This window comes from Pristis pectinata, chromosome 1, assembly GCF_009764475.1.
Source record: "Pristis pectinata isolate sPriPec2 chromosome 1, sPriPec2.1.pri, whole genome shotgun sequence".
NCBI lineage: Eukaryota > Metazoa > Chordata > Chondrichthyes > Rhinopristiformes > Pristidae > Pristis > Pristis pectinata.
Window position 1 is genome coordinate 15,777,902 of NC_067405.1, and position 24,523 is coordinate 15,802,424.

Genomic DNA, 24,523 nt, shown 5'->3' on the forward strand with positions numbered 1-24,523 from the left:
ATCAATACAGGTAGTTCTGCTATAATGTAGTTGCATTCCTAAGAAACCTCGTGTTATAGAAAATAGTATTAAAAACAATTGTCAATAGGGAAGAAGGGGGTTAGGAGCTAGAATTTTCAGACTCGTGATGTTATTTTTCCTGCAGGATTTTCAAAAATGTTTTTTTAATAGCAATAAGTTTACTGCTGCAAGTTACAAATACTGAAGGCTATATAATAGAACATTGTATAATAGAGTATTGTTGTACAAGTATCAATGGAAAGCAGTTACTTGTCAATTTCAAATGGCCTCCTGCAGTGAAACTAGCAGCCTGTGTTCTTAAGAAACAATGATGACTGATTACTGTGGGGAGATTACATATAAACGTTTTTCCCCCAAGACTTTTTTCCAAGATGGCTGTTTTTTAGAACATAGAACAATTACAGCACAATTCAGGCCCTTCGGCCCACAAAGCTGTGCGGAACATGTTCCTACACCAGAAATTACTAGGCTTACCCATAGCCCTCTATTTTACTCAGCTCCATATACCGATTTAACAGTCTCTTGAAAGACCCTAACGTATCAGCCTCCACCACAATTTCCGGCAGCCCATTCCACGCACTCACCACTCTGAGTAAAAAAAAACTTACCCCTGACATCTCCTCAATATCTACTCCCCAGCACCTTAAACCTATGTCCTCTTGTGGCCATCAATTCACCCCGGGGAAAAGCCTCTATCTACCCTATCAATACCTCTCATCATCTTATACACCTCTATCAGGTCCCCCCTCATCGTCTGTCTCTCCAAGGAGAAAAGGCTGAGTTTCCTCAACCTGCTTTCATAAGGCATGCTCTGCATCCCAGGCAGCATCCTTGTAAATCTCCTCTGCACCCTCTCTATGGCTTCCACATCTTTCCTGTAGTGAGGTGACCAGAACTGAGCACAGTACTCCAAGTGGGGTCTGACCAGGGACCTATATAGCTGCAACAATACCTCACGGCTCCTAAATCCAATTCCCCGATTGATGAAGGACAATACACCATATGCCGCCTTAACCACAGAGTCAACCTGCGCCGCCACTTTGAGCGTCCTATGGACTCGGACCCCGAGATCCCTCTGATCCTCCACACTGCCAAGAGCCCTACCATTAAGACTATATTCCACCAACATAATTTGACCTACCAAAATGAACCACTTCACACTTATCTGGGTTGAACTGCATCTGCCACTTCTCAGCCCAACTCTGCATCCTTTCTATGTCCCTTTGTAACCTCTGACAGCCTTCCAAACTATCCACAACACCCCCAACCTTCGTGTCATCCGCAAACTTACTAACCCACCCCTCCACTTCCTCATCCAGGTCATTTATAAAAATCACAAATAGTAAGGGTCCCAGTACAGATCCCTGAGGTACACCACTGGTCACTGACCTCCACTCAGAATACAACCCCTCAACAACCACTCTTTGCCTTCTGTGGGCCAGCCAGTTCTGGATCCACACTGCAATGTCCCCTTGGATCCCATGTCTCCTCACCTTCTCCATAAGCCTCGCATAGGGTACCTTATCAAACGCCTTGCTGAAATCCATATACACTACATCTACTGCTCTCCCTTCATCGATGTGCTTAGTCACATCCTCAAAATTCAATCAGGCTCGTAAGACAGGACCTGCCCTTGACAAAGCCATGCTGACTATTCCTAATCATATTATACCTCTCCAAATATTCATAAATCCTGCCTCTCAGGATCTTCTCCATATTTCTCCTTCTCAATTTCCAAAGTAACCCTTAAATGGTTCTCTAGTTCCAATTTGAAATCGAGTTATAACCAATTTGGCCTGCATAATACAAATAGCATTCCCTTATCCATCAATCATGTTATAATCAATTGTGTTATGGAAACGCTTTAAGCAGAACTACCTGTGCTTCCTAGTACCTTGCCATTCATGGTGTCTATCATAGCCTCATTGGTACTCCCAAAACTCATTACCTCATTTATTTGGATTAAACTCCATCTGCCATTTCTCAGCTCACTTCAACACATTGACATAACCCTGTAGCCTAAGACTACCCTCCACACAGTCAACAACTCCACTAGTCCTCATGTCATCTGCAAACGCATTGATTATGCTTCCAACATTCAGATCTAAATTGTTCACATATATTAAAATAGCAAGATTCACAACACCATTCCTTGTGAAACACCCACTAGTCACAGGCATCCACACTCAAACAACACTCTACCGTCATTCCCTGTCTCCATTTGCCAAGCCAATTTTGTATCATGAATAAACTGAAAACATTTTGAGTTGCCAAATTTGGGGTAAAGTAGGAAAAGTGAGCTAACATGTGAGAAAGTTGAACCGGTCAAATTCAAATAGCAACAGGAAAAATCAGAATAATGAAACCTAAAAAAAAAATTGTTCTGGATTGATGATATGACAGTGGTTTTGGTAAATGGACAGTATCTCATTTTACTTCACTGATAAGCAATCCAGATGTACAGAGCAAGTGAATCTGCAGGTAATGGTGAGCCCCACATAACCAAATGGCAGGTAAACTACAGAAAAGAAACAGTAACATGACCATGGAATACCAGAGCAAGTGTCATTTTGGTAATTCTGGTCATTCATCTGGATCAGAAGTAAAATTTGCACCTGGTCTTATTTGGAGGTTGGGTAGGATGGCAGTTTGAAATTGGAAGAAGTTATTTGTGAGATTTTTAACATTTGAACTGATGAACGTTTAGTAATACTTGGGCTTAGTTTGATATTTCACATTGCATATTTTCAGTATAAAATTGTTCTTGAAGTTTACAAAATATAATGAATTGCCTTAATAGGCAGGTGTGGTTCCAGTATTATATGGTAGATGAGGTTCTGAAATAAGGTTTGAAATGTTGAAATAGTTGTACAAAATTGTTGTGGTTGGTGCTTTAACATTTGTTACAATGTAGTGTGGAGAACTTTGAAGAAAGTGTACTTGGGTTGGAGGAAAATAGAGTCCAAGGTGAACTTTTCCAAGTCAGTGACCTTCAACATTTCCTTACTGGTGAAAGGTGGATGTCAAAATTGCCTATAATTGTTTTGGAATTTAATTCAATTAGAAGTAATAGCAAGTGTGCATTTCACAATTTCAGTGTGTTGAAGCACTTGTTAATCACTTTTTTTAAAAAAAAGATGGAGTCACTTACCTGGAAAACAGATACAGCAGACAGCTATAGTCCACTCATCTAAGAATTTTAGTTACTCATTTGATGGTGTTGAGTATGTAAATGCTTAAGGCTGCAAATTATTGGCAAAAGTACTGAAATACAGCGTGGGCTAGAATTTTTCAGATTGTGCTCTACCTTCATCAATGTGCTTTGAATTCTTTGAGGATGTGACAATCAGGCTCGTGAGGCATGACCTGCCCCTCACAAAGCCATTCTGACTGTCCCTAATCAGCCTATGCTTCTCCAAATGCCCATAATCCTGTCTCTAAGAAATGCTTCTCCAGTAATTTGCTCACCACTGAAGTAAGACTCACTGGTCTTTAATCCCAGGGTTATCCCTACTCCCTTTCTTAAAGGAACAACATTTGCCACCCTCCAATCATCTGGCACTACTCTTGTGACCGATGAGGACCCAAAGGTCATCGCCAAAGGCACAACGATCTCTTTCCTCGCTTCCCTTAATAACCTTGGATTTATCCCATCCGGCCCCAGTGATTTATCTATCCAAATGTTCTTCAATAGTTCCAGCATATCCTCTTTCCTCAGGTCGACATACCCTAGTGTATCAGCCTGATGTACGCCATCCTCACAAACGTCAAGGTCTCTCTGGTGAATACTGAAGCAAAGCGTTCATTAAGGACCTCCTCTACCTCTCTGACTCCAGGCATAATTTTCCTCTCTTATCCCTTATCGGTCCGATCCTCACTTTTGTCATCCTTCTATTCTTCACATGTAGAATGCCTATGTAGAATGCTTTGGGGTTTTCCTTTAATCCTACTTGACAAGGCCTTCTCATGCCCACTTCTCACTCTCCCAAGTCCATTCTTAAGCTCCCTTCTGGCTACCTTGTAACTCTCCAGAGCCTTGTCTGATCCATGCTTTTTACCTTGGGTAAGCTTCTTTCTTCCTGTTGACGAGATATTCTGTGTCTCATGTCAACCACAGTTACTTCACTCTACCATCCTCACCCTGCCTCAATGGGGCAAACCTATCCAGAACCCCATGCAAGTACTCTCTAAACAATCTCCACATTTCCCCAAGGACATCTGTTCCCAATTTACGCTCCCAAGTTCCTACCTAATAGCATCATAATTCCCCCTCCCCCAATTAAATACTGTCCCATATTGTCTGCTCCTATCCATCTCCAAGGCTATGGTAAAGGTTAAGAAGTTATGGTCACTATCTCCAAAATGCTCTCCCACTGAGAGATCTGGAACTTGATCAGGTTCACTGCCTAGTACCAGGTCCAAAATGACCTCTCCTCTAGTCAGCCTGTCCGCATACTGTGTCAGGAATCCTCCTGGGCACACCTAACAAACTCTGCCCCACCTTTCCCCTTTACACTAATTGTCTCAGGAATTCCATTGAGTGTCTTTTTGGAGGTTACCAAGAGGATTGACGAAGGCAGGGTAGTAGATGTTGTCTACATGGACTTTAGCAAGGCTTTTGATGAGGTCACTCATGGTAGGCTGGTCCGGAAGCTTAGAACACATGGGACCCAGGGTGAGCTAGTCATTTGGATACAAAATTGGCATGGTGGAAGGAGACAGGGTGGTAGTGGAGGGTTAATTTTCAGATTGAAGGCCTGTGATCAGTGGTGTGCTGTTGGGATTGCTGCTGGGTCCACTGTTATTTGTCATACATATTAACAAATTGGAAGAGAATGTAGGTGGCAAGATTCTTAAGTTTGAAGCTTATGGAGAATTGGCACAGAAGAGGAGTTGAGGCCAGCTTAGATATTTCATCATTTTGAGTGGCAGAGCAGTCTTGAGAGGACTGTCATTTTCTTGTGTTCTTGTGAAGTGTTTTTTTAAGTAATGGACCTGCTATGAAGTCTTGTGCCATCCTGATAACATTAAAGGCTATGTGAAAGGCTTAAGCTCCTAGAGTTGGATGCTTGTGTTTAAGCAGTATCTATTGTACTGGGCTTAATTATCAGCTAATACCTTTAGTTCATCAAGGATTCTAATGAAAAGTCATCTACCTACAATGTTAACTTTCTCCATGTATCCTATTTGATGCAAATGTTTTCAGCTTGACCATTTTTAACAAAGAAAGCAACACAACTTTTTCATCCAGTGGAATGCACTGTCTGAGAGGGTGGTGGGGGGGCAGGTGTTCTCACAAGATTTAAGTATCTAAATGAGCCTTTGAATCACCATGGCATAGAAGGCTACAGCTCAAATGCTGGTAAATGGGATTTCATCAGTAGTGATGGGTTGGTCTGAGGTTTTATTGGGCAGTACCTTGGGTCGCAGGTGACTACCCCGTAATTCAGTTCTTTGAGTTCTGGCATGGTTGAGTCCCTTGTATTCATAGACTATGCTATGGGAATTACTTGAGCTGCTGTTTTAAAGGTTACTGTAGGCGATAGGCCGTGCCGTTGAGGATAATGCATATTGGCATTGGCAGAGGATTGTCTAACAGAAACATAAAACGTTACAGCACAGTACAGGCCTTTCAGCCCACAATGTTGCGCCGACATTTTATCCTGCTCTAATATCTATCTAACCCTTCCCTCCCACATAGCCCTCCATTTTTCTATCATTCATTCATTCATGTGGCTATCTATGAGTCTCTTAAATATCCCTAATGTATCTGCTCCCACAGCCTCTGCCAGCAGTGCATTCCACGCACCCACCGCTCTGTGTTCTAAAAAAAACTTACCCCTGACATCCCCCTTGTACCTTCCTCCAGTCATAAAATTATGCCCCCTCATGTTAGCCATTTTCACCCTGACTGTTCACTCAATCTATGCCTCTTATCATCTTGTACACCTCTAAGTCATCTCTCATCCTAGTCCTCTCCAAAGAGAAAAGCCCTAGCTCACTCAACCTATCCTATGAAGAAAATTAGGATAGATATCAAGTTGGCAATCTGTAAGCAGTGGGGTGACACGAGGATCAGCGCTATGCCTTCTACTATTTGCAATTTTTGTTAGTGACTTGGAATATAATGCCCAACAGCTTTGGATATATCCATGCCTTAAGGACTGCAGTGGTTCAAGAAGGCAGCTCGTCACCAGCTTCTCGAGGGAAATTGGGGATGGGCAATTAAATGCCTGTTCAGCCTGTGAAAACCACATCCCTTCAATGAATTAAAAAAAAAGGAACTGAGATGGAAAAGCAAGTTCTTAGGAGGATAGTATGCAAAGGATATGGTAAGTTAAGCAAATGGATAAATATTTGGCAATTAACATGTAATGTGCTGAAATATTATCTAGATTAGTAGAAGTGCAGAATATTTAAGTAGGTACAAAATGTAATTCAGAAAGCTAATGGAATGTTGGCCTTTATTTGAAAATAAAGTCGTGCTTCATCTGGATATTGGAGAGACTGCACCTGAGTGCTGATTGTCTTGAGGAATAAACTTGCATTAGGTTGTAATCACTAAGTTGATTCCTGGGATTGTCATTGACAACTGCCTTTGCTAGCTTCTAAAATTGAAACTTAATCAGTTTTCCATGGAATTGGCAAGGAATTTGGTGTGGTTGGTAGAGAACCTTTTGCCTTCTGAATGTTTAATACAAGGTTCATCCTTTCAGTATATTTCAGTGGAGGAATCTGAGATGACTTGGCTCTGAGTCCTAATCCTTGCACAAAGCAAGTTTTATCTATGTACTTTGCTGACTGAGGTTGAAGTGACCAGGGCTCAGTAACAGATATCAGAAGTTGAACAGTTTGCTGCTTATCTTGTAGATGAGTGTCACTCTAGCTGAAAGTTTGTTGGAGGTGAGGTGTAGTATTGGAGTAAGGAAGATTGGGAAGACAGTTGAAGCAATAGCACAGCCTTGCTTGACCCCAATCATTACTGATGCAGGGTTTCAATCCAAAACATTGACAGTTCCTTTCTCCCTACAGATGCTGTATGACCTGAGTTCCTCCAGATTGTTTGTTGCTTGACCCCAGTCATTTCTGGGATTGAATATGTTATGGACCGTTAAGTTCGGTCACTCCATGTGAATGAGTGATGTGAAATGAATGATATGAAATCAGTTTGGGCAAGTGACAATATTTGATTATGATCCTACATGGTTCCTCTTGATAACATTGAAGGTGTTTGAGAGGTTGAAGAAGTCTATGTATGGTGGTTGGTTGTGCTTTTAGCTTTTTGCTTAGATTTAGCACGTGACAATCGTGCCCATTGAGTGGAATCTGCATTGAGACTCTAGGTATAACTCTTCAGCCAGTAAGAAGGGGAAGTTGAGAGGGATCTTTGCAATGACTTTGTGTGTTGCATAGCAAAAGGTACTGTGTAGCTACCCCAACTGGAATTTTCCTTGAAGATGACAATGATTGTGGTGTTTGAGTCCCTGAGCATCTTCCTCACCTCTTCTCTTTCCCGATGAGGTAGAGGATTTCATCAATTCATCTCAGAAGTGCTTCTTTGCCATGTTAGAACTTAAGGGAGATGGTCTATAGAAGACGCCATATTTTGCAACTTGGATAACATTTTTGAACTCTTGCCAGACGGAGGTTCTCAAAGACAGTAATGTTCAATTGAGATCTTAAAAATACTCCTTCTCATGTTATATTGACCACCTGTGTCTTTGGGCCCTCCTCCATTCTCGGTGCTGAGATGGCTTTATATTGAATGTTGTATGGATCAGTTATGAATCATGCACATGCAGATGGGAGCTTGGAGAATTATTCAAGTTATTGACTTCTCTTTCAAATAATTGAACCTCCAGTGGATATTTAAAGTCATTATTTATTGACATCCCATTTCAACGAACAATGTCAAGATCCCCATGCAAGTACTTTGTAGGTCAATTGTAGAAGTTGTGGTCACCAAGCTTGATTGTGTAATTAATCATCTCCACTCAGGCTGGCTTAAGCATTGTCACTTCAGGCAACCTTTAAAAGTGCCAAGTGGAACCTTACCGGGAAAGTTCTAAACCATTTATAAACTTCATTACTTGGTTATAATAAATAGCTAATGTGGAATTTGACACAAGCAAAATGCTCAAGTGTTGAAAATCTGAAATAAAAACTAAATGCTGGAAATACTGAACTGATCAGATATAGACAGAAAATGTTAACTTTACAGATGACAACCTTTCATCAGTTCTGATGCAATCTAAAATATTTTCTGTCCCCACAGATGCTACCTGAGTCTGCAGTTTAAAATGGGTGTATGATAAACACTCAGGGCTATCCATATCAGTATGCATGTGGACACTCAAAGGGCATTGATTTAAGAACAAGATTCTGTCAACATTTAGTAGCAGGTGTCATTTTAAAAAGCAATATTACAGTCAGCATCAGAACCATAAGTTTGGCTGCCTTCCTTGGCTTAAATGCTATGTTAATATTGCCTGCCACTAAATCTTTTGGTGCAATGCACTGCCATGTGTCATTGAGCATATCCCAGTTGTTGGAGATGGGACTGTTTCCCCCCAGTGATGGGAAGATTGTAGCAGCATTGGTCACTTTTTGTGTAGAGGGGCCATAGACAACATTAAGGATTCAATCATATGCAGTCATTAACCAAGTTTGAAATGCATGATATAATTATCTCCTTCATGAGTGCATAACTGCATGAGAGGGTATGAATTCATGAAGGTCCAAAGTGATTGTGCTCTATCTTCAAAGCTTCCTTGATTAATCTCATCACAAGTCATTGAGCAATCCAATACTGGAGGGCATGCATTTAAGGTGAGAGGGGGTAGGTTCAGAACAGACATGAGGGGTACGTTTTTTACTGAGAGAGTGGTGGATGCTTGGAATGCATTGCCTGATAGATGGAGGCAAATTCATTGGGGGCTTTTTAAGAGGGGCTTGGATGGGCACATGAATGAGAGGAAAATAGAGGGATATGGGCATTCTGTAGATAGGAGGGAATAGCTATGTCGGCACAACATTGTGGGCCGAAGGGCCTTTTCTGTGCTGTACTGTCCTATGTAAGTCAAAAGAAAAGGTTTCAATTTCCCAAACATGCAATTTTTGAGCTGACTTCAGAAACACATCACATTTATGAATCCTTTCTTGTAACTCGCATTGATGCTAAAGTTGTAAGATTTGTTCTCAATCTAAAAAGTTAAATCTCTCTAACTTTCCCGCTGCTTTGGCAAGAGATTGATTCATGTATCAACAACTTGCTGTTAAAATGTAGTCTGTGACAAATAGACCAGTTGAGTTATTTTACAACTAAGGTGTATGAAAAATTGAACCTTGTATACCAAGGATGGTATAGTCTATTACCGACTTAAAGGTTTGGACCACTTTGTACAAGACCTTCCTTTGATCACTGTATCTAACCAATGCTTTGTCTCATAAAAATCCACTTCCTTTCATGCACTCACCATAATTCAGACTTTTAACTGTACAGCAACTCAAAAGGCTCATTGGTGTTATTTATTGAAAGTAATTTTTTAACCTTTCCAAGTATTATCTGTGCATGTACAACTTCAGTGCTGCAACAATTTAGTTTGAAAACCACTTTTTTGGAGAGGGGGTAGAAATGTGCATGAATTAATTTACCACTTTCTTTCCCTAAAGACTGAGCTTGTGATGTGTATTTGGGAGCATACATGAGATTTCTTTTGAGTACTGATTCTAATTGCAATCTCTTAGGCCTGTAGTGGTCCTTAGCCTACAACAGCTAATTCTTGATATGGACTTTGTGTGCTGTTATTTGTGCAGCTATCTACAATATTATTGTTTGTGGCATCAAAGGGAATTGAGTGGCAATATCTTTAGTTCTTTACTGAAATGGTGCTTTCATCTGCACAGGCAACCCTTGCGTTCAGAGTATGGAAATTCACCCATATGGAATTCACGAGTCACTTCCCAAAAATCTAAGATATAAAATAAAATTTGCTATTATAGAGTTTATGTAAGGGAGAATTTAAATACAAAATGTGAAACAAACATGCGCAGATAATGTAGTGGGGTTTTTTAAGCACAGTATGTTAATTTTGCTGTCCACCAGTTCCCCCGCCTCCCCAAAGAGTTTTCCAGATTATTTACTGTTATTTGTTGTGAGTTGTTAAACTGTCTATTAATATTTGATGTGTTTAAAGTGCATGTCTCCATTCAAATTGACGGTTGGAAGGCTGGTAGGTGGGGACATGAGGCTACCACCTACTTCCACCCTCCCCTCCCCCTACCTGGCTCTGACTACCCTCTTCTTCCTCTCTTTGTCTCACCTTACAGCCTTCAGTTTGTTTTTTTTTGCTCCAAATTACAACAGATGCAGTCATTTGTGCCTCCAAAGGCAGCTACTGGCCACTTGAGATTTGCTTTGGAAACTGACCAGGTATCTCTCTCAAGTGGCCCCCTGTTGTGAACTAGCAGCTGCAGTGGTATCATTACTGTTGAGAGAAAAATCTCAGGAATGCATCTCCACTTATAACATGAGATTCGATGGGAAATAGGGTTTGGAGTTTGGAAAATTGTGATATGAACGTTTTTCTAGGAATGCAACCTCTCTAATGTGGGGGTCACCTATACTTTTCACATGACTGGATGCTGAGTTGCATGACTACTGTTTAGGAAAGTAAACCTAATGGTGTCCATAAAATGTCAAGTGCTATCCAACCCATGGTGGATACTGCTAATTAGCCGTTCACCTATATGATCTATGCTCATGGAAGATATAAACTCTTCTTCTTGCATCCTAGACCTTGGTATCCAAACTGTGGTAATGCAAGGGTGAAGCACAGCTTTCCCTTTGGGAGTATGAAGTGATAGTTCTGGAGGAGGATCCCATTAACCCTGCTGTCGCAATGTTAAATTGTCCTCTGCTCATTACTATCTGCAGCTTGATATCTGATGCAGCCACCAAAGCTCAACTCTATTTTTATCATTGGGCCTACATTTTTTCAGTCTACTCTAACCAAAACATTGTGTCCTTCAAATGCTGCCAACACCATCCAGAATTGCTTTTTGTTATCCAGTACGTTCATATTTGGCTCTGTTTTACCTGTACCGTGGATATACCTGAGCTTGAAGGCTTTTGGTTTATATTTGTCAGATCAAGTGTAGGGTTTAATGGCTTCCTGTGCTGTAATGATTGTTTGGATGGCTAAAGCCAAACTTATCAGATCATTGCCCCAGATTTGGAAAAAGTGAAGATGGAAGCCATGCAAAAGGCAGGAGCTGCTAATAGGAGGGGATAAAGCTTTTCATTTTGGCTAAGTATATTGAAGATGGATGAGAGCGTATGATTCAGATTATTGTGGAGGAGGAAGTTTGCATTTGGAACAAATACCTATAAGAAGTGGGGAAATTAATTTGAAAGGCTGATAACGAAATGTAGGTAGTCAGATATACATGGATAAACATATATCTGACTTGTGATGAAGATTGGATAAAGATGGTGAAATTATCTTTGTCATGAATAGGAAAAGAAGAGTTTATTTGGGGAGGGTGAGGTGGTGGAGCAAAGGGTAATCAATAGTGAGATAATAGCAAGTTGATTGTGAAATTGAATAGTTCACAGGAAGCCTTGCTCTTCGTGTGCTTTGGGTGGAGTAGAATAACTTCAGAAGGTGAGAATTGAATGGTGACATCCAGCTACAGTTTCATAATAAAGACTGTACTGCAGGACAAGTGAGCAAATGTCTACAGCGGTGTCTTCCTTTCATATTTAGAAAGTGCTTCATTTTGAGATCTCTTTGGTTTTAGAATCAATTGATTGTTTCAGAAAATGCATACATGATCCAGTACATAATAAAATTCTCCCTTTAATTGTAACATTGGGAAGGTGTGTCATTTTGCTGGTCTGATGTTGCCAGAAGAATGAGATTTTCATGTCTTAGTCATTGAGCATTCTGGCCACATTTGGTAAGGGGGCCAGAGCTGTTTTTGGGCCACTGCTAAACTCTGCTAATGCGGAGATAAATTGCTGTAGTCGTAAAGATGAAGCGATATATTTGCACAATTCAGTTAATGAACTCATTAAAAAAAAATGGCTATTGTAATTCTTGAACTGATCTTTTGATGAGAGTAATCCTTGCTACCAAGAAAAATCATTACAGTAGATCTATTATAACAAGATAGTGGTCTGTCATCTGTTGTACATTGTGTGAACTGTTGAGTGAAACAACTCAGATTGAGTTTTACCTTAGTTAATGATGCATAGTAAACATTAGAGGCATGATTCATTCCCAAGGTATACGTAGTCTTTAAATTGGATTGTAATTTAGTTGTAACAAATTAATTTGCAGTGTGATTAATTTGTGGTTTATGGTTTTGTTTTCCAGAAACACGATCAGGGACATGTTCTGTTGGATTTAGTCTTCAGGCATCTTGATCTGACGGAACGAGATTACTTTGGTTTACAACTGGCAGATGATACAACGGACAGCCCTGTGAGTATTTCTTTCTGACTTGAGTGAATTTGCAAAATTTTGCACTGTCCATTCATGATTTTTTCAACTTCAGATTAAGGGCACATTATTGTGGGTTTCTATTTTCTGAGGAGAAGTCTGAGAAATGACCTTAGAGATTTTCAAAGTTTTGGTAGAGTGGACAGAGAAGATGTTTCCACTTGTGGGGCAGAGCGTAATGAAACCATTAATTTAAAATGGTTGCCAAGGAATCCAATTTGGAAACAATCTTTTAACTCAATGAGTGAAGAGGATGTTGAACTTGCTACCGTGATTAAAATAAATGGATGGTGCAGGTATATTTGAAGAGGCAGGAGAAGGGGAGTGGGTGGGATCTGCTGACATCTTTGACAAAGCAAGGTGGAAGGAAGCTCAAAATGAGCTTTAGTGTTGGTGTGGACAGGTTGGGCCTGATGGCTTGTATGTGCTTTATTTCCCATGCAATCTTGGAAAAAGTGCTAACTTGAAGCTAAAGTTCTCTTCCAGAAAGCAAGCCAATTTATTTAGAAGTGCCTGAAAAATTGCAAATATACTTCTGATGAACAAAAGGATGTTTATTTTAAGTGAAACTATGGTACAAACAATTAAAGATTTTGAAATGCAGGACAAGCTATTCATAAAATGCATTTAGATTCATTTTCTGTTATTTCATGGTTGAAATTTCCACTGCAATGAATTTTATTTTGAAACCTGGAAACAATTTTACATAACTCAAAGCAATTTGTCCTTTGCACTTTTTCAAACACTGGGGAAGGGAAGCGATAGCTTTGAAGGGTGGTAGGTGTTAAAAATTGGTGTTTCTGCCCTAAAAACTAGGTTCTTTTTATACATGCCACTGATGAACTATTTGCAGAACACATAGTAGAGGTGTCATGTTTAATTTCACACATGGTTGCAAAATTAAAAAGAAAATTGCACAGCATTCACATTAAAAGTATCCTTTATATTGTGCCATTGTCCTTTTATTGAATTAATTTGTGTTCTGCTTTGTGCAACTTCATTTTGCAGGTGCACTTTTGTAATTCAATTCAATAGGAAATGTTACATTGCACCATTTTAAGTTATTTTCTTAAATGTTTTCCAGCGATGGCTAGATCCAAACAAATCCATCAGAAAGCAGCTAAAAAGTAAGTTAAGCTATTCAATATATTTCACTACCTGAAATATCTGGTTTAGGCATGTAATTACAAATAAAATGCTGTTCTTTTCATTGCAGGAGGATCCCCATACAACCTGAATTTTAGAGTCAAGTTTTTTGTAACTGATCTCAATAAGCTACAAGAAGAATACACAAGGTGAGTAGAGAAAATATTTAAAAGCAGGTAAGAGCATAGGGGGTCAGTGGAAGATGTTAGGAGAGAGAGAGTTTATGCAAGATTAATTGCCAGGTCTTTTAGTTGTGATTTGTTTACCATTTCAGTTTATTTACAAAATGATTCCTCATGAGCTTTAGCTCCATTGACACAGGAATCTACTTTATCATTTTATCTATAACTGTACGCCTGTATTTTTGTCCTTTGTACTGAAAATTCAATGTTGGTTGTTACAATCTCACAAGTGAGATCTGGCTGATCATGCAGTTGTTAGAAAAAAGGGTCAAATTCTGGTTATTTTTCTTTTGAGTGAAAAGTAATCAAGGGGTGCATTTAATAAAAGTTGATTCCTATTTATCTTCAAATGTGAAAGCTTAGATCACATTTGCAAAAAAAATGAACAGGAAGCAATACAATATTATCTGGTTCCACCTATCACCTGCTAGCCTGTCTCAACACTCCAGTCCCCCACCCCTCAAAAAAAAAACACCTGATTCCATCAACCACCCCCTCCCCCCCACCTCTCATCTGGTTCCACCTTTCACATTTTAAACCACAGCCATGCCCAATGGCTCGCAGGAACCTAGAAGGAGCCGTCTAGGATATCCTGTTGTGATAGTATCTTGTCTCACCTCTTCCCTCTCACCTCGATATACTGCCCGTCTTCCCTCTGCATTCTCTGCCTTGATGTCGGGTCTTGACCTGAAACAACCACTATCCCTTTGCCTTCACAGATGCTGCCTGACCAGCTGAGTTCTTACAGCAATTTATTTTTGAAACAATGTTAGTTTTCACCTCTTCAAGGTAATCAAAGTTGCTTTTCAGATGAATACTTAGATTTACATTTCGCCACTGAGGCGAGGGTGGCAATTAATTTGCATACAGGATCAACAAACCTATGAGATAAATGGGCATTTAATAACTAAATCTCTGCTGCACTTCATTTAATTGTACTATGGTGTAATGCAACTTATTTGCAAGACTAAGATCCCTACAGTGGATCCCTAGTACTGCTCTGAAGTAGTCGCCCAAGATTAAAGTACCTGCAGAAAATGCTGTAAACAACAGGATGGGGTAGCATCTTTGGAAAGAGAACTAGTGTTAACATATCAAGTTGAAGAAATGTTGATTCTGGTTTTCTTTCCACAGATGCAGACCGATCCTGCGAGGTGTCTGCAGTATTTTTTGCTTTTCAGCTTTCTAGCTAAGTTTCTCCAACTTTTTGTTTGCAGGTTTTTGTTTGATTTCCATAAATAGTGGTTCTTGAGTCTATGATTGTTGAGGTTTTTATTTCAGGCTGGGGCATCTGGTTAAAGGGACTAGAATGTGTTATGGGCACCTTTTTGAAATGGAATATTCTCTTGGCCCTTGGGTGTAGTATAACTAAAAACACTGGATTCTCTTATCCAACTTGAAGCCTTGTGACTTCCTATTTGCCTCATGCCTGTGCATTAAAATGTCAATTCATTGTAATGAATTCATTTGCAGGTACCCACACATCAGCTTTGGATTGTCAGTGTTTATTTCACATGAACTTTAGAGGTGATCTCAGTGAGCTTGATAGATTCAAATCTATATTTGACATGCAGAAGGATGATAATTTATCTTTCTCCATCAATTCACTATTCTGGGTCTGAAATAATTTAGTCTGTATGTGTTGAAACTACATAATGAGCTGTTTCCAAAGTCACCCTGTTATTTAAAAGTAGTGTTTGCTCAGATGTGAAATTATGTTCCTCTTTTATAGTTTTGATCAAACTCCATCTGGTATACCATGGAGATTTTGGGCACTGTACTTCAAAAGATACAATGGCTGTGGAGTGGGCACAGCATAGATTTAATAGCAGGCTACCAGGACATAAGTTGAACATTATAGGGTTAAATTCATTATTTTATTTCTTGTAGTGTGGGCATCACAGGCAAGGTTAGCATTTATTACCCATCCTATTTACCTTCAACAAATTGAGCCACAACATTGAACTACTGCAGTCTGAGTTGCATAAATTTGGCTTCTATTTGTGCTTTAAGGCAATCTATGAGAATTGACCATTGTATGGAATATGGGAATAAACTGTTGGGGAAGTTTAGAGCTTGATGAGTTTGTCACCAAGAAAGCAAAACATTTTTGCTTGCACAAAAAGATACCTCAATTTGGAGACCCCTTTAACCTTTTCATATGTAAGCGTTGATGTTTAAATGCAAGCGGCTACTACCGATTTAAATTCATAAGCTATTTTAATCTAGAGTCTAAAACATTTGAGGCCAAGCTAAATTGCTCAGGATCAAAAGCTGAGTAATAGGAAATGATGTAAGTTGACAACCAATGCCTGTAAAGCCTGAAGTGATCTTTAATACCTTTTACACAATTGTATCCTTTTATCATTTATTTTTTATTAGTACCATGACAGTAGTTATGGTAAAGAGGACTTTCTTCCAAAGGAAGGTTGGACAATTACAAAGAAATACTGAAATTGTGGTACATTGGTGGTACTAAATTGATATTTTCTGTTGGTTAACAGTGTTTTGAGTCCACAGCTGATATTTGTTGTCCACAGCTGATATTTGGGCTTGTAAAGAATACTTGGTTTTGGGTGGCACAGGAGCATAACGGTTAGTGTAATGCTATTACAGTGCCAGTGATCGGGGTTCAATTCCCGCCACTGTCTGTAGGAGTTTCTACGTTCTCCCTGTGACTGCATGGGTTTCCTCTGGGTGCTCTGGTTTCATCCCACATTCCAAAGACGTACGGGTTAGTAGGTTAACATGGGTGTAATTGGGCAGCGCGGGCTTGTTGGGCCAGAAGGGCCTGTCATCATGCTGTATACATTTTTTTAAAAGTTTTTTAAAGTTTTGGTGCTTGTGCCACCAGGTGACCAAGGAGTGGAACAGCAAGGGTAAGGCAAAATGTAATGAAGAAATTGCACTGGTGCTTGCCCAACTAAACTAATTCCTTCTGCCTACAGAATGTCCATATCTTACCATTTCCCACACATTCATGTGCCTATCTAAGAGCTTCCTGAACGCCCCGATTTGTATTTGCTTCCATCACCACCGCAGGCAGCGCATTCACTCTGTTTCTTAAAAAAAAGACTTTCCCCACACATTTCCTTTGAACTTGCCCCCATTACCTTAAATGCATGCCCTCTGGTACTGAACATTTGAACCCTGGGGAAAAGATGCTGGCTGTCTACTCTATCTATGCCTCTGTCTCATAAACCTCTATCAGATCTCCCCTCAGCCTCCGCTGCTCCAGATAAAACAACCCAAGTTTGTCCAACCTACCCTCTTAGCACAGCCCTCTAATCCAGGCAGCATCCTGGTAAACCTCTTCTGCACCCTCTCCAAAGCCTCAACATCCTTCTCATAATGGGGCAACCAGAACTGAATGCAATATTCCAGATGCAGCCTAACTAAAGTTTCATAAAGCTTCAGCATAACTTCCTGACTCTTGAATTCAGTGCCTCGACTGATGAAGGCAAACATGCCTCCTTTACCACCTTATCAACCTGTGTAGCCAATTTCGGGGAGCTATGAACTTGGACCCAAAGATCCTTCTGCTCATCAACACTGCTAAGGGTTTTGCCATTAACTGTGTACTGTCCCTTTACAGTTGATCTTCCAAGGTGCAACACTTCACATTTGACCAGGTTGAACTCCATCTGCCAATTCTCTGCCCATATCTGCGCTTGATCTATATCCCGCTGTATCCTCGCCATTCTTCTACGCTATCCACACCACCACCAATCTTCTTATCATATGCAATCTTAGTAACCCACCCATGTACATTTTCATCCAGGTCATTTATGTATGTCACAAACAGCAGAGGTCCCAGTACAGATCCTTGAGGGACACCATGTTACGGACTCAGTGAAAGTCCCTTTAAGATAGAGAGTGAGTGTGTATGTGTGTGGGGGGCGTGCTTACGTCAATAGAAGATAAAGGACGTAATGACGTTGTTGAAGAGGTTAGAAGAAGAAGAAGAAGAGAGAGAGAGAAGGGAGAGAGACACCAGCCTGCTTGTTTTCTCTATCGATGGATGAGAAACAATAACTGTGTTTGCCACTGAAATCCATGTATGGAAGTTGGAAGTAATCCAGTGGAGTTCACTTTGTTGCTGACCTGTAGAAGGAAACAGGTATTTGTATGTGGACGACCACGGTTCGGATGCTTTTCGGGGTGAGGAAGTCACTACCGAGTAAGCACTGAAGTGTCGTTTGGGTTCCATCGTGGAACATTTGGATTTCATATGTACTCTATGTTTCTCTACGTCTACGTCTTATCTTCAGATAACGGTGGTTGTTGAAGAAGCCCTTGCTCATGTTTCACCTTACGGCTTGCGGAACTGAACTTTAAGAACCATTCTGGAACTGGGAGTTTTGGACTTTGTCACACACACACACACGACGAGTTTAATTTTGGGGTTAACGTTCGAGGTTTAACATTTTTACTTTTATTTTACGTATTATCATAAGTAGTGATTAATAAAATAGTTTTTAACACTAAATCATGCTCAGTGTGTTTCTTTTGTTGCTGGTTCGTGACAACCACTAGTCACAGACCTCCAGCTAGAATAAGTCCCATCAACCACTACCGTCTGTCTTCTATGGGCAAGCCAGTTCTGAATCCAAACTGCCAATTCACCATGGATCCCATGCATGAAAGGGCTCTTTCTGTATCTCAGTTGATTTTCTTAATATTTCCAAGTTTACTGACACTAAAGTAGGTGCAAATGGGAGTACAGAGGATGGTGTAGAGAGGCTTCAAGAGGTTGTGGACATGCTCAGTGAGTGCCAAGAACATGGCAGATAGAAAAATGTGAGGTTTTACACTTTGGTGCACATGACAGAGAAGTAGAATGTTTGTTAAATGCTGAGAAATTGGGTTGTACTGATGCTTAGAGGAATCTGGTGGTGCTTGTACCCAAGTCACTGAAGACCAACATGCAGGTGTAACGATTGAGGACAAACTGTGTGAGAGAGTTTGAGTACAGGTATAAGGAACTCTTACTGTAATTGTGAAGGGATTTGGTGACCATGCACCTGCAGTAATGTGTACACTTTTGCTCTCCTGGTGTAAGAAAAGATGTACTTGCCATGGAATACAGTGAAGATAACCATACCAATGATGTAGGTAAATATTGATCATCAGCAATGTACTTTTGTATCTTGCACTATTTATTTTATAACAAAGTATGAATTTATTTTTCATCAGGTACCAATATTTCCTGCAACTTAAACAAGATATTCTTAGTGGAAGGTGAGTGTTATTTCTGTAACTTTGGAAAAACTAATTCAGCAACCAATCTTATTGGCTTGGGCTGGCATATAATAGAGAATTTTCAACTGAAATAACTTGAGGCTGTAGCCAGGAAGAATTCATTTCAGTTTTAAAATCCACTCTAGATAATTAAACTTAGTCATTAGTTCTTCTTTCTCTGCTTTAAAGTCTCCCTTCTAAGTCTACTTCTGTTTTAAAAATCAATTAAAAGATATTTTCTCTCAGGCATGATGGCTCATTTACTCAATATCTCTCCTATTCCATGTAGTACAATACATTCTGTATGTTACACATTTCAAAGATTCTGTATCATGTGTGTTGCTGTGGTAAACATTCCCTCCTGATGCACTTCAATCCTACTATCCATAGAACCATACAGCACAAAACAGGCCCTTCGGCCCACCATGTTGTGCCATCCATCAAACCACCCTCACACTATCTAACCCTTTCCTCCCGCATATCCCTCTATCTCACATTCCTCCATATGCCTATCCAACAAACTCTTGAACCTGTCCAATGTATCTGCCTCCACCACCACCCCAGGCAGTGCATTCCATGCACCAACCACTCTCTGGGTGAAAAACCTCCCCCTGACATCTCCCCTGAACCTCCCACCCATAACCTTAAAGCCATGCCCTCTTGTCTTGAGCATTGGTGCCCTGGGAAGGAGGTGCTGACTGTCTACTCTATCTATTCCTCTCAATATTTTATGTCTCTATCATGTCTCCTCCCATCCTCCTCCTTTCCAGTGAATAAAGCCCTAGCACCTTAAACCTCTCCTCATATTCCATATGCTCTAATCCAGGCAGCATCCTGGTAAATCTCCTCTGCACCCTCTCCAATGCCTCCACATCCTTCCTATAATGCAGCGACCAGAACTGAACACAGTACTCTAAGTGTGATCTAACAAGAGTTTTGTAAAGCTGCATCATCACTTCGCGGCTCTTAAACTCAATCCCACGATTTATGAAAGCTAACATCCCATAGGCCGCCTTAACTGCTCTTTCCACCTGTGAGGCAACTTTCAGTGAACTGTGAATATGAACCCCCAGATCCCTCTGCTCCTCCACACTGCTAAGTACCTTGCCATTTACCTTGTACTCTGCCCTGGAGTTTGTCCTTCCAAAGTGTACCACCTCACACTTCTCCGGATTGAACTCCATCTGCCACTTGTCAGCCCAGCTCTGCATCCTATCAATATCCCTCTGTAAGCCCCGACAGCCCTCCACACTATCCACAACACCGCCGATCTTAGTGTCATCCGCAAACTTACTAACCCAGCCTTCCACCCCCTCATCTAAGTCATCTATAAATTTCACAAAAAGTAGAGGTCCCAGAACCGATCCCTGCAGGACTCCACTAGTCACTGCCCTCCAATCCGAGGGCACTCCCTCCACCACAACCCTCTGCTTTCTACAGGCAAGCCAATTCCTAATTCACACAGCCAAGCTTCCCTGGATCCCTTGGCCTCTGACCTTCTGAAGAAGCCTACCATGCGGAACCTTATCAAACGCCTTACTAAAATCCATATAGACCACATCCACCACAATACCCTCATCAATCTTCCTCGTCACCTCAAAGAACTCAGGCTTATGAGGCAAGATCTTCCCTTCACAAAGCCATGCTGGCTGTCCCTAATCAGTCCATGATTCTCCAGGTGTTCATAGATCCTATCCCTTAGAATCCTTTCTAACAGCTTACCCCCACAGACGTGAGACTCACCGGTCTGTAATTCCCTAGACTATCCCTACTACCTTTTTTGAACAAGGGGACAATATTCGCCACCCTCCAATCCTCTGGCACCATCCCCATGGACAACGAGGACTCAAAGATCCTTACCAGCGGTTCAATCTCCTCCCTTGCCTCTCGAAGCAGCCTGGGGAATATCCCGTCAGGCCCCGGAGATTTATCTGTCTTGATATTATTTAACAACTTCAACACATCCTCTCTCTTGATATCTACAACCTCGAGAACATTACCCTTACCAGCACTCCCTTCCACATCATCAAGACCCCTCTCCTTGGTGAATACCGAAGAGAAGTATTCATTGAGAACTTCTCCCACTTCCGCTGCCTCCAGGCACATTCTCCCACCTTTGTCTTTAATCGGACCTACCTTTACCCTCGCCATCCTCCTACCCTTCACGTACATGAAAAAGGCCTTGGGATTTTCCTTAACTCTACTCGCTAATGCCTTTTCATGTCCCCTTCTGGCTCTCTTCAGCCCTTTCTTAAGCTCCTTCCTTGCTACTCTATATTCCTCGCGGGCCCTGTCTGAACCTTGCTGCTTATACCTTTATGTATGCTACCTTCTCCCTAACTGGTCGTTCCACTCTCTCGTCACCCACGGTTCCTTCACCCTGCCGTTCCTTCTCTGCCTCACTGGGACATATTAATCCCTAACATCCTGCATAAGATCCCTGAACATTGACCACATCTCCATAATACATTTCCCTTCAAAAAGGACATCCCAATTTACACTCCCAAGTTCTCTCCTTATAGCCTCATAGTTTGCCCTTCCCCAATTAAATATCTTCTTGTCCTCTCTGCACCTGTCCCTGTCCATGACAATTTTAAAGGTTATGGAGCAATGGTCACTGTTCCCCAAATGCTCACCCACCAATAGATCCTTCATCTGTCCCAGTTCATTTCCTAAAACTAGATCTAGCATGGCATTCCCTCGAGTCGGCCTGTCGACATACTGTGTCAGGAATCCCTCCTGGACACATTTAACAAATTCTGTCCCATCTAAACCTTTGGCACTAAGCAGGTTCCAGTCTATATTTGGGAAGTTGAAGTCTCCCATTATACCAACCCTGTTATTTTTGCTTCTCTCCAAACACCTGCCTGCTAATCTGCTCCTCTATCTCTCTACCGCTACCAGGGGGCCTATAGAATACTCCTAGTAGAGTAACTGCTCCTTTCTTGTTCCTTCCTTACTTCCACACATATGGACTCTAGAGATGATCCTTCTACAACATCCATCCTTTCCGCAGCCGTAACAGTGTCCCTGACCAGTATCGCCACCCCTCCTCCTCTTGTCCCCCCTTCCTTATCCCTCTTAAAACACCGAAAACCAGGAATATTCAATATCCACTCCTGCCCTGACGTCAGCCACGTCTCAGTAATAACCACAATGTCATAGTCCCCCATACTTATCCAAGCCCTCAGTTCATCTTCCTTATTCCTGACGCTGCTTGCATTTAAGTAAACACTTCAGGCCATCTACCTTACTACTTTTATAGCCTGTATTCTGCTTCTCCTTCCCCAAAGCCCCTCTACCTGTTTGATCTAACTTTTCCCCATCCCCTTCTTCCTCTGACCTACTCCTCCGGTTCCCTTCCCCCTCCCAAACCACCCTAGCAAACCTAGCTGCAAGGATATTGGCCCCCTTCTGGTTCGGGTGTAACCCGTCCTCTCTGTACAGGTCCCACCTTCCTGAGAAGAGATCCCAATGATCCAGAAATCTAAAACCCTCACTCCTGCACCAACTTCTCAGCCACGCATTTATCTGCCACCTCCTGTTCCTGCCTTCACTATGGCGTGGCACCGGCAGCAATCCCGAGATTGCTACCCTTGAGGTCCTGTTCCTCAGTCTTCTGCCTAGCTCCCTGAACTCGCTCTTCAGGACCTCATCCCCCTTCCTACCTATGTCGTTGGTGCCAACATGGATCACAACTTCTGGCTGCTCTCCCTCCTGCTCAAGAATCCTGTGGACCCGATCAGTGACATCCTGGACCCTGGCACCTGGGAGGCAACATACCATCCGGGATTCATGCTCACTGCCACAACCTCCTATCTGTTTCCCTGACTATCGAGTCCCCTATCACTATCGCATGTCTCTTTCCCACCCTTCCCTTCTGAGCAGCAGTACCAGTCCCAGTGCCAGAGACCTGGTTACTGCAGCTAGGCCCCTGCAGGTCATCCCCCTCAACAGCCTCCAAGGCGGAAAACCTGTTAGAGGGGAACAGCCTCCGGGGTTCCCTGCTCTGTCTGCCTGCCTGACTTCTTCCTCTTCCCTCCCCTGACAATCACCATTCTGTCTGCATCCTGAACCTCGGATGTACCTGCTCTAAGGGGGGTGACTGCCTCCTGATGGACCGTGTCTACATAACTCTCCCTCCCTTATGCTGCGCAGTATTTGTAGCTGCGACTCCAGCTCATCAACTCTGAGCCGAAGTTCCTCCAGCCTCAAGCACTTACTGCAGATGTGGCCATCTTGGACCGCAGCAAGGTCCACGAGTTCCCACATCAAACAGCTGCAGCATATGACCATGTCCTCCATCTGACTACCTTTTTCTTTCCCCTAGCTAATCCCACAGACAAATCTATAATAGACAACAGGTAAACCTCACCTTTACCTACTTACCAGCTACCAACCCTCCTTGCCCCTACACGCAGAAGCCCCTTGAGCCAAAGCCCGACCACTCTGCTGCCTCTCACTCCGCTGCCTGTTCCGACGCTGCCCGCTCTATAGGCTGTTTGATTTTTTTAAGCTGCCCACGCTGTGCCTGCGCAGTCCAGCCCCCACTCGACCAGTTAGAAAAAACTTTCAAAACACTTACAAAAGTATGTTATAAAAATCTAACCCTTACACTTAAAACCCTAATAAAGTGATAAAAAGAAAAAACTTAGCTGCTCTGAAGTCCTCCGAACCGAAGCCCTCGAGTCCTATTTGAAAACATGTCAAGTTTAAAATAAGAACTCAGTTTAGTGAATTAAGTGGTGGTCGTTCTAGCAGTAAGTGGTACCTGTCATTGTGTGGATATTCCACAGGTAAGGCAGCAACTGTGGGGGAAGAAAAACAAAGTTTCTGGTAAAAGATCCTTTTTCCCGAAAACTCTGTTTTGCTTTCCAGAGATACTACTTCACCTGAGTTTCCAGCATTTTATTTTTATTTCAGTTGCTCAGGGAAGCAGATCTAAAAGTTCTCGATTGGATCTCCACTCTTGGGCTGCATTACCTAATCTCTTTCACTGTATCACAGTCCTTGAGATGGAAATATCTTTTGAGCACTCACTCCAGAAAGCCATTCCATATCAATGATTAGAAGTGAATATGTAAGAATGTTGAAGGACTAATTTGAGCTGGAATCTCTGATTCACTGAGTTACAATGATTTTGATATGATGGCCTGGCTTTGTAAACCAAATTCCCAGCAAGAATTTCACCTCTTTTTGGGAAAGGAAAACTTGTGTCAAAAGAATGAAGTCCTTTGTAAGTTTAAGGTATTTTACATATTTGACAATGAGTGACAATTGTTGGAGGGGGAAGATTCTTTCCCAAGAGTGAAACATGGAATGCTAAAATGAAGTATTGAGGCAAAGACTATTGCATAATTTAGTGAATCAAAGTGTGATCCTGAGGAAAGTAGAACTATGGAGTGGAATCGATTTTGGCTGGAAATG

At 41.6% G+C, this 24,523-nt stretch overlaps 1 protein-coding gene across 2 annotated transcripts in view; it reads left to right on the top strand.

Moving 5' to 3' along the window:
* Window positions 1–24,523, top strand: part of ptpn4a (protein tyrosine phosphatase non-receptor type 4a) — a 179,017-nt gene that overhangs the window by 72,104 nt on the left and 82,390 nt on the right. For both annotated transcript variants that reach the window (XM_052010826.1, XM_052010835.1), the window contains 4 exons: window positions 12,402–12,509; window positions 13,612–13,654; window positions 13,744–13,822; window positions 19,052–19,096. In XM_052010826.1, the coding sequence (XP_051866786.1) occupies window positions 12,402–12,509; window positions 13,612–13,654; window positions 13,744–13,822; window positions 19,052–19,096 (275 nt within the window). The remainder of the gene's footprint in view (window positions 1–12,401; window positions 12,510–13,611; window positions 13,655–13,743; window positions 13,823–19,051; window positions 19,097–24,523) is intronic.